The following is a 10328-nucleotide window of genomic DNA, read 5'->3' as shown; positions in this document are numbered from 1 at the left end:
CCAAAATTAAAACAAATTCACCATCGCCAAAATAAGTTCTTGCTAAAATTAAAAATTTTCAGGATTTTTGCCGCTCGTCAAAATTAGTTCCCGTCAAAATGAGTTCCCTTAAGGTAGAACTCACATTTTTGAAAGCATCCATGAGTGCTTTCATGACACCTTGTTTGGTGACGCAATCGGCAAATTCATCACCACCAGTTAATAATGCATTCCTATGGAAACAAAACAACAAAATGATTTGGGATAAATTAAAAAACAAAAAACTTGAATCTTAAATTAGCCAATCGTGTAATGTGTGGAACGTCTAGTTAGCGGACACCTTCGGTGGAAACGGGTTAGTGTCCACTTAATAGAAGTGTTGGGATTTTGAAAAAATAAAGTTTCAGTCTGAAGTATTTATCTAGAGATACTAAAGCATAAAAGAACAAGAGAAAGGTTAGCTATTTATTAGTGGCTATAGACATTTAAGTGCCAGTGGTCTATAATTTCGCTGACCCAAACAAATTCCTCGACTGGAACAAGGGAAAACTGCAAATTTTCAAAAATAATTTGGACAGTTGCTATAAAAGAGAACCTCTAATTGAGTGTCCGCCTCTTGAAAACAATTTTTATGAGATTTTGAGTAGGAAACGAACCGGAGAAAATGAAATTGTCCGCTAATCAGAGGTGTCTACTTTACTGTAGTTCATTACAAAATCAGCTCGGTTGATAATTCAGTTTACCTTCAATGATTGTGTAAAAGACAATGTATTCTAGACAAAGAAGTCTTCCTAACATAATCTTACTTTTAGACAATCATTGAAGTCTGTTCCAGAAATAAAACTTGCAGACCATATATTGCTTTGCCTTTGATAGGAAAAAGATAAATTTAATAAGAAATAGATAGATTTAATAATTTAATAACAAGTTGGGAAAGATAATTTTAGCCTTTTATATAAAACTCTTAAAATTTATGAAATTATCTTTTCAACGACGTATTACTTTTAACGATAACCCTACCGTTAAAAACTAATAATTTCTCTTAAACTTACTGGAAGGTACCGATAGTTTTCTCACGGATATCAGGGCTGTTATTAAGAAGTAGTCCGCAGATCCTTTGTATTCCTTGCTTGGCCACAAACAATTGTACACCTTTGTTCAAAAGAACAAAGCCAGAGATGGTGGCCAGTGCACAAGTAATATCTTCTTCGTAACTCTTTTCTGCAATCTAATGGAGAAATAACAGGACATATGAAATTTTCTACACAAAAAAATGTATACAGTAAACGGTCTGCTTTCACATACCCAGTAGGACCTAGTTTAGGTATAAACTTATTTCTTTTTTATGATTTTTGTTGGTTTATACCTAAACTAAGTAGGACCCCCTTTCATTGGAAAAATTGACCAAGATATCGTCCCCAGTGGAAAATTATAATCTAATTTTTGTCCCCCGCAGAGAAAATAAACAAAATATTATAACATTGCAAAATATTATTTTTTCTATCCCTACTGAAATTTTCTGATCAGATTGATTTACTTCTGTTTTTTATGAATAAAATATGAAGTCAACTCACTCGAATTTAAACGTTGATTATTCAAGTACTTCAGTAATTCAAAGTAACATATTTTACTTCCTTCAGCTTGGTATGTCTACCAGTAAAAACTCTCTCTTTCTAATTTGAAAAGAATCATTTAATAAGAGAAAGTCAACCGTAAATCCCATCTGTTTCAGAGATCTATATCATTTTCAAAGGGGTAAAAGTTATTTAACATGAAGGTCAAACTCGTCCCCGTGAATCCCAGGCTTTATTTACGTTCCTGATTGACACCAGAGAATATCATCTAGCGCTACCAGTAAGCATCAGAAAGCTGATTATAAGCAGGGAACGAGGTTGCATAAAGGTATAATCCAATTTAAATGGCGTTCAAGTCTTCTGAAAATTAAAACTTTAAATAGAATGGTGACGTGACGCGAAATAACATGACTTAACATTCAAAGGCAAAAATTGAATTTAAAAAAAAATTTTTCAAGATGTTGATTATAAGCAAACTATAAAAATACCACTTGAAGCATATCTGACATTCTCGATTCTTCCAAAGTACCAGACTCCAAATCGGACATAAGTGCAAATTCCAATTTCTCAACATCTTGATGGGATGAATTTGTTGCATCTGTAGGTTTTTTGGTTTTATTTGTCTTTTTCTGTTGCTTATTTTTCTTTTTTGATGTCTTCCCCATTGTATTTTTTCGTTTTTTTGGGAAAATGAAGATTCCTATAAATTCAAAGTATATAACATTTTTATTAAGTTACATTTCATTCAAAATCGTTTGGGAAATGACTTTTAAAGAAAGTTAAAATACCAATTCCCAAAATACTTATAAATTTTTATCAGTTTTCATTGATTTACAACGGATTTTGATAAAAAGTCAAATATTGTCCAAATTGTCTATTCATGCTACAACCCCCTTATGTAAACCTGTCCAGCTATTCAACACATACACCAACATAAACATGCATGACATTATATATAAGTCACTTTTCAAAATATTAATACCCAATTAATTAAAATAATTGACAAAAGCTTTTCCAAGTATTCAGATCATACATCAACATACAGTTGTCGCTCTCCGCTTCGATTTTCAAGGGAAATTGGATTTTCATCGAATAGTAGAGCACCATTTATGAGAGTTTCTCCATGACGGTAGCTTTTAATATTATCGAATAGTAGTACGTACCGAATAGTAGAACGTCGAATTAGAGAGCGTCAACTGTAATATGAATCTTATCATCTCGAAATCTGGGGTTATGTAAAGTATGAGATTTCTAGAAATCCCAATAATCCTTAGAGTTGATTTAATAGGTTTTGCAGAAAACTTCAGAAATCCTAGAAAATATTTCTCATGTAGATGATTTATAAAAACTCCTCATTCGTGAAATTCCTCCATATATGATAATTTCGGTAAAAATATATCTTATTTTCTGATAATTATATTGAATACTTACTTACTGGAAAAGATGGAAATTAATAAAAAAAGTCTTTGGAAACACCTAAAAATTATATGTCTCCCTATGAAAGTAACAGTGCTTATGAATCAACATATATTACAAACATTGACTGGTTCAGAGTAAACAACAAATGTAATGATTATCTCCCAAATGTCGATCAATTTAGTATCCGAATCAAATTCTCGATTTTTCAATAGAATTCCTCCTTTACTTTCATTCCTGAAATATTGCTCTTGTATTTCTTTCTGTAATGATTCAATAGTATCTTTTCCCTCATCAAAAAAGAAATGTCTGTCTTTTTCAACCAAAACTTTACCATCAGTTTGATGGATGGTAAAATACACTGCTCTTCGGATGATCATATTATATACTCCCAGCTCCCAGATAGGTATTAAATCGTCGTAATCTCTACTACAGTTTAATTGGATCCTGAACAATTCCATACTTAAGCCACACTGTTCACCTACTTTCTTTTTCAAATCCAACATTGTACATGTTTCTTTTATTTGCAATGAAAATTCTTCTTTTCCTAAAGTACATTTGATGTCAATGTCTTTAGCTGGAAGTACAACTAAATTCAACGTGCACTTAGTCCCCAATGACAAAAATTCAAAGAGACGTGCACCATAAGATAATTCGATTCGATTGTGAAAGTATGATTGTAAATGAGGTGGGATTCCTTTCTTTTCGTAAACATAAGTCTTAAGATCATGAATATCCTCCAATTTGCGACCCTCTTCTGAAAATAAATCAACTGAAAACTGTCCCGTCAAAAAGTTGATCTTTAATTTTTTTGCAAGACCATATTTCTGACAGAAGGTGTCAACATCTCCTTGGAATCTTAAAGGATTTAAAAACAAATTAAATACAGAATCTTTTGACTGATCATTAGCTATGTCGCCTTCAGGTTTTAAAGATATAACTTCAGGCGTGATGTCTGAAAATTGTCTCCTGATAAACTGACATATAGTTTGATATTGTTGATCTCCTGGACAAGCAAACATATTCAAAACTGAAAAGGAAAATTCACAAAAGGTTTTTCCTCCATGTTTAATTAAAACTGATTGCATGATAGGTTTTGCTCGGACTCCATTTTTCTGGAGGTTCTCCAGTAATTCTGACTCGGTGTCTTTCACAAATACACCTATATTGTATTTAAGAGGAGAATGAGAACTAGGTGGAGTATCATAGAAATACTCAGAATTTATGCTTTTATTATATAGATTGATTTTGCGCCATTCCGTTTTGAGTGCATGTAAATTTTCCTGCCACACTCTTTTTGTTTGTTCTGCAACAAAATCTTCATGTTGATAATTATGGTTGATACAGAGTCGATTTTTCGGTATGTCGAGTTTTTGTTCAATCACTTCTTCAATTCTTTCATTTTTCTTGATCCAACTTTCAAAATGAAAATTCATGTTTTTGTTTTCAGATTTTATAATAATTGGAATAGATTGCACTTTCTGCATTTTGATATGGTTTTTATCTGGGTAATTGAAGGGTTTGAAAGCTTTATGATTGGTTGTATTAATGAAGACTGCAAACCAATATAAACATGGTATTGGGCCCCATGAAGTGATCAAGAGTTCATCAACAGTTGCAATGTCCTTTTCGTAAACACGTAGTACAACTTGCTCATGGCATCGGATTCCAAATATGTGACAAATCCAGCTTTTCAAATCATCTACGTAGAGCGAACCGACGTCTAAGAAAGGGTATGATAATTTCGTGAAACCAATGTCCAAAAATTCCCGCATCAATCCAGGATGGTTCGCAATTTCATTGGGTTCAGGTTTCGGGGAAACGATTGTCAATTTGAAAGGTGACTTGCCAAGTTCTGATTTAGCAACAATGTTTCCCTTGCCATTTATCAAATCTCTTCCTATTTCAATATCAGACCTGGTGATATCATTAGGAAAACACGTGTTCACTTCATCAAGGCATGCCTCTATCATAGGAAAGAAAATGCGTATTCTTGGAGGTACAAAGTTTCCATGGGCCAAAAAACGTTCGTCATTATTACCAAAATCTTTGTCATTTTCTAATTTGCTTTTCTTAACGTATCGAAATTTCAGATTTTTTGTATCACCTGTAACCACATCTAGGAATATATCCACTAGTAATTGGTCATCACTCAAAACAACGTGTTCATAAAGAAAATATGACATCTCAACACTGATTTTTGCACATAATTGATTCAAATGAAACACAGTTGAGTCAATACCTAAATCTTTTTTTAAATCTACTATTAAATCATCATTATAGGTAAAATAATCATCTATAAGAATTTTTACGGTCTCTAACAAATTATATGCAACTTTTCTCCGAGCCTTAACAATCTCTATATCGCAATCAATCTGTAATTTGAACATCCAATTCAACAACTTGATGAAAACGCTCAACATATAATGTTTTAAAAGTCTCCTCATCCAACATTAGACCATTCTTGGTGATATTTTGACAATCTGATGGAATGTGAAATCGAAGCTCAACTCTTTTCTTGAGATTTTCCAATGAATCTTTCACTTTGCACCAATAAAATAATGTACAATATTTCCCACTTCTGAACAACAAATAATTCACCATCTTAACTTTTGACTTGATATACCTTCTCTTGAAATTTTTTTTATCACTAAACGAGATAAAAACAGTGTATCAGAGTTATATACAATAATTTTGATAGAATGGACAACTTTTAGAATGGGTTAATATTTCTGAAAAAAGGAAAAGAATGAAAATACATTCAAAAACACTTTCAATAAACCAGAAATAAACTTTGCAAGAAAGAACACAATAGCCCCTTGTGGTAGAGGTCCATCAGGGCCTATTTCCGTTTCAAGAGCCTAAAGGTTTGAAAAACCAAAGGTTGAACTTCATCAACAGGAAGCAGGATTCAGGTGTAGAAAATCAAATTTCAGTCCCACTAAAGGATCGGAGAAATAGGAAAATTTTAACTTTTTACCCCCGGAAAGATTGAAATTTGGTCAAAAATTGGTCAAATTTGTCCCAATATCCTTTGTTTTCTCATTTTTAGTCCCGGTAAGGGTCCAAGGGTCAAAAACTGGGCAGCACCCCCCATCAGCTCGCAACCCTAGTACCCCCCCTTAAGTATAAAAGACAAATCTCAAATCACGATTCTCCATCTTTTGTATGAATAATAATTATTGCTTTAAATTTCCTTTTCTAAATCAATCAGTAAATAAATTTCTACAAAAATAAACTTAGTCGAAAATGAACATAATTTTAGAAAAATGTATTTACAAAAATAGAACAGATAAAGACGGTCCCAAAAATATATGCAGACTTTAAATTAAACAATTGACTTTAAATTTGAAAAATGGGTCTGACATTGAGTGACAAGTGTTAGAACTTGGGACTGTTATTGAGACAATCTTTAGACTGACTTCAAAATTTACTTTAAAAATCACATTAATTTTTGGGAGAGTTTGCCTTTATTGGTAAAAACACTGTAGATTTTCCATTTTCTGACTAAAGTTGCAGTTTTATTAATGGCAATTTTCAGTTGATTGTTGGCTCATTCACGGAATTAAATCCACTCCAAATTAAAAAATAAGTCTTGAAAATGTCACATAATAAGTAAGTGTAGGAAAGAATCATTGAAAATCTAAAGCATGGTTTTGGGAGATACTGTTTTTAATTTATGACATGCTGTCAATATTGATAAAAATTTGAATAGAAAATATATTTGAAATCTACACACAAGCTCTCTGAATATCAATGTACAAAAAAATAAAAATTCTCATATGTAAATAAATTCAGGTAAAAACAGGTATTGAAAGGATTTTTACGGTCTTTTCAGGACTAAATTTAGCAGGTTTTCTGAAATAAAAAATTGTGGATATATCACTGTAGGCAAAAGCAGGAAGATTTTCTTTGCTTGTTTTTGTTACTTCAAAAACTACTAAAGTAATCTTTGCTCAGGGAAAGTTGAATGAAGTGAGAGGATATAGTGATAACAAAGAAAAGTCTATTTAAAATTAGCTGGTAGTGTTTTTTCAAACCTCTATAACTTTTGATAGAATTTGAATTAAGTAGCAATTTTGTGCTCTTTGAAAAGATAATCTGGAGTGGAACTATTAGAAAAAATGGAAAAACGAAGATGAAACATGAAAAAGAAGAAAATCAACTTCTTGTAGAATAATGCTATGATCTTCATTTTTGTATCAGAATTTTGTACTCTTCAATCTTAGAACGTCATAAAAATGCGAAAAAATATTTAAAAAAATATTCATTCAATCAAAAAATAACCCCTAAAACTTTGCCCTGGTTGACTTAAACAAGGGCTCTTTTTTGTTGTTTTTTGATGATTTTTTAAGTCAATCATTGATAAACTTTGGACTATATCTTCGGATTGAATACATTTTTTTGAACGTTTTTTACATTAATGATGTTCTAAGATCAAAGAATCACTCGTGTGAAAATAATAATTATAGCTCAATTATTAAAGAAGTTGATTTTTTTCTTCTTCATTTTCAGTCTTCACTTTCCAATCTTTTTGAGTTATTTTTTTATGACAATATATCCCACTCCTGTTTGTCTTTACAACGAGCACAAAATCGCTACTTAATTCAAATTCTATCAAAAGTTATAGAGGTTTGAAAAAACACTGCCAGCTAAATTTGAAATAGATTTTAGCAATAAATTATCATTTTGAACTATACGATAGCATCATAGTTCTTCTTGGATGGGGCTTTGTAAAATTTGTATGATCTTCTGTAGACATTGAATTAGTTTCCTTTGAACCTACCAACCCTAACCGATCATCTGGTGGAACACTTTCACTTTCATTGCTCACATATGCTCCATTATAATGTGACTGCGGTAAGTTATTTTCAACAGTTCGAGTGTCTTTATTTTCAGTGAATTCAAGATTTGGAGCGGTAGTTGTTGTTGAGTTCAGATCTATCAAATCATTTTCCAATGGATGATGTTCCACTTTTGAGTTCTCTAAATGATGATGTTGATGGACATAATTTCCATTAACCCTTGGCTGTTCCGATTTCCTTTTTCTTTTGTTTTTATTGGAATTATGAATACGATCTAGATCCACTGCAAGAGCATACCAAGCAGTGTATAAAGGATCTTTCTTTGAAAGTTCACCATTTTCTTTCCATTGTCTGTAATAATTTAATTTCTCTTCACCGATAGTCTGCTCTATATGATCAAGGACTGACCTGATTTGATTTGGTGTAGTAGGTTCTGGTTGTTTGGGTTGTACAGATTCAACACTCTCTACTAAAACAGGAACTTCAGTATCAACAGTTTCGTCATACCAAGCCTGCAACTAAAAAGTTAATTTGTTAAAGATTTTAGTAGCTTATATTTAATTTTGGAGAATCAATACAACTTTTTAAATTTAAAACAAACTTGTAATATATATTTTTTTCTCTATATTTATTATTACTTTCTCTTTGCCAGAGAAATCTTAAAGAATATTGAAAGTTAAACTAATATTTGAAGTTTGAGAAATCAACTGGACACCTTGTAATAATAGGAAAAAGTTCTGATCAAGATTTTTAAAGGTCAAATTTAACTCTGATTAACCAATAGATTAGAATCAACTAGATTTTGCTGGATTTTCCCAAAAGTCAAATTTATGATTTTATGGATCATCAAATTTCCCTTTAAAGTTACTTCTCTGATAAATAAAACCATACCATTTCAATTGAGTATTCTGCTTTTTTATGATTGACACTCAGATTGTGTTGTGCTGCTGGGTAACGTTTTAAGAAGTTCTTATACCAAGCCTTCCCAGGTTTACTGTGACTATTATCATTTGCATTGACACCTTCTGATTTGTCATGAAACAATTTCACGGCTTCAATGATTTGCTTTTCTTGGACTTTGAATCCATCCTCGTTCATCTTGAGAATCCAATTGACTAGCCTGGAAAGGTTTAACAAAATAAAAATAATTTTAAAGTTGCATCCCGTGAGATAAAATCAAGCAAGTAATCAAGAATCATCATGTCAACTTAAACCACTTCAAATACCTTAATTGGCCTGCAATTCTGATAAAACAAATTGATAATAATAGTGAGACATATTCTCAGGCTTATACAGGTCAACATATAAATATTTTATACCAGTTCCTTTAAATGGAAGGTATTATGCTTGAGCTAAAGTTGTTTGCAAGATATAAAATACCTGTTCTCTACTGCATCTGAAACTTTGAATGATCTACCAGGTCTAAGGACAGTTGCTGGTGTACGACAAGACAATTTATCCCACAGTGTGCTTTTAGGGATACCATATTTCTTTGAACACTCTCTAATGCTGAGACCTTCTCTACATTTTGATAGGGCAACTTGGAGTTCTTCATTAGAATACCGGGTGCGGGTATATCTCTTTTTAGGAGCAGCTTTTTTAGGTCTAGGACCATTTGCAATTGTAGGAAACTCCAGTGGAGTGTGAACAGCACTGTCAAGATTATCTTCAATGGGTTGGTCATGAGACTTATCAGCACTATCATTATTATTTGAAGATAAATTCAATTTAGAGTTATGTTCCGAACCTGAGAGACAATTTGCTGAGTGTTCTTCTTTAAATGAGTATCCGTTAATTTTATTTCTTTGATCATCTTCAAAGATCTTTTCGTGTTCATCTTTTGTCAAGGTTTCCTTTTGCAAACCTACAAAGGCTGATATAGAGATATGTTCCTCATAATTTTCCTTTCTATCGGGATGATTTTCGTTAGCTAGATCATGTTCAGAATATCTGATATCTTCTTCAGTGTATCTTCTAGGATGAAACTCAACGTGGTTTTCCCTTTCAGATGGATAAAGTTCCTCTTTTTCAGATGTGTTGAGATACAGTCCATGATCTTTTCTTGTTGATTTTATTTTGAGTTCCTCGGGAAGCAGTTCCAGAACTGGGTCTTTGTTGTGCTGGTGGTGTCTTTCATCATTATATTCAACAAATTCAAGATTGTGATTATATTTATCTACCATTTCTGGATAAATTTATCTATACAAACAAGAGGAATTGAGATAAACAGAATCAAAAATAATAAACGGTGTAGAATTAAAACCTTTTCATTTTTCAACACTTATTCATTTTCACCCTACCATAAAAAAGCAACAGGTTTTTAATTCCAGAAATGTGTCTGGATTTAATTTTTTCTACAGACAAATTTGTATGAAACTTTTTACAGTCGACACCCAGCTCAAAAGTAAACTTTTCATTCTAAGATTTTAATTTCCTTATCAGATTTTGCATGATTTTGCTATGTTACGAAAAAAGTGGTCATTGTTAATATTTTCAAATCACAAGCTTCAATTAGAAGCATTGTGTAGAATAGCAGCACACCCCTTTGTATGGA

At 32.0% G+C, this 10328-nt stretch overlaps 2 protein-coding genes across 2 annotated transcripts; both read right to left on the bottom strand.

Moving 5' to 3' along the window:
- Positions 1 to 58: 58 nt before the first annotated feature.
- On the bottom strand, positions 59 to 2249 carry LOC136823966 (uncharacterized). The gene is made up of 3 exons (XM_067080123.1): positions 2042 to 2249; positions 1032 to 1207; positions 59 to 212 (listed from the first exon to the last, which is right to left on the bottom strand). Exons 1-3 carry the CDS (start codon positions 2216 to 2218, stop codon positions 59 to 61), a joined length of 507 nt encoding a protein of 168 aa, XP_066936224.1. The 5' UTR covers positions 2219 to 2249.
- Positions 2250 to 5339: 3090 nt separating this feature from the next.
- LOC136823965 (uncharacterized) lies at positions 5340 to 10055 on the bottom strand. The gene is made up of 4 exons (XM_067080122.1): positions 9155 to 10055; positions 8666 to 8894; positions 7766 to 8292; positions 5340 to 5550 (listed from the first exon to the last, which is right to left on the bottom strand). Exons 1-4 carry the CDS (start codon positions 9955 to 9957, stop codon positions 5340 to 5342), a joined length of 1770 nt encoding a protein of 589 aa, XP_066936223.1. The 5' UTR covers positions 9958 to 10055.
- Positions 10056 to 10328: the final 273 nt, after the last annotated feature.

This window comes from Clytia hemisphaerica, unplaced genomic scaffold (genome assembly GCF_902728285.1).
Source record: "Clytia hemisphaerica strain Z4C2 unplaced genomic scaffold, Clytia hemisphaerica genome assembly, whole genome shotgun sequence".
NCBI lineage: Eukaryota > Metazoa > Cnidaria > Hydrozoa > Leptothecata > Clytiidae > Clytia > Clytia hemisphaerica.
Note: the sequence above shows the minus strand (reverse complement) of the source record. Positions and strands in the feature narration are given on the sequence as shown.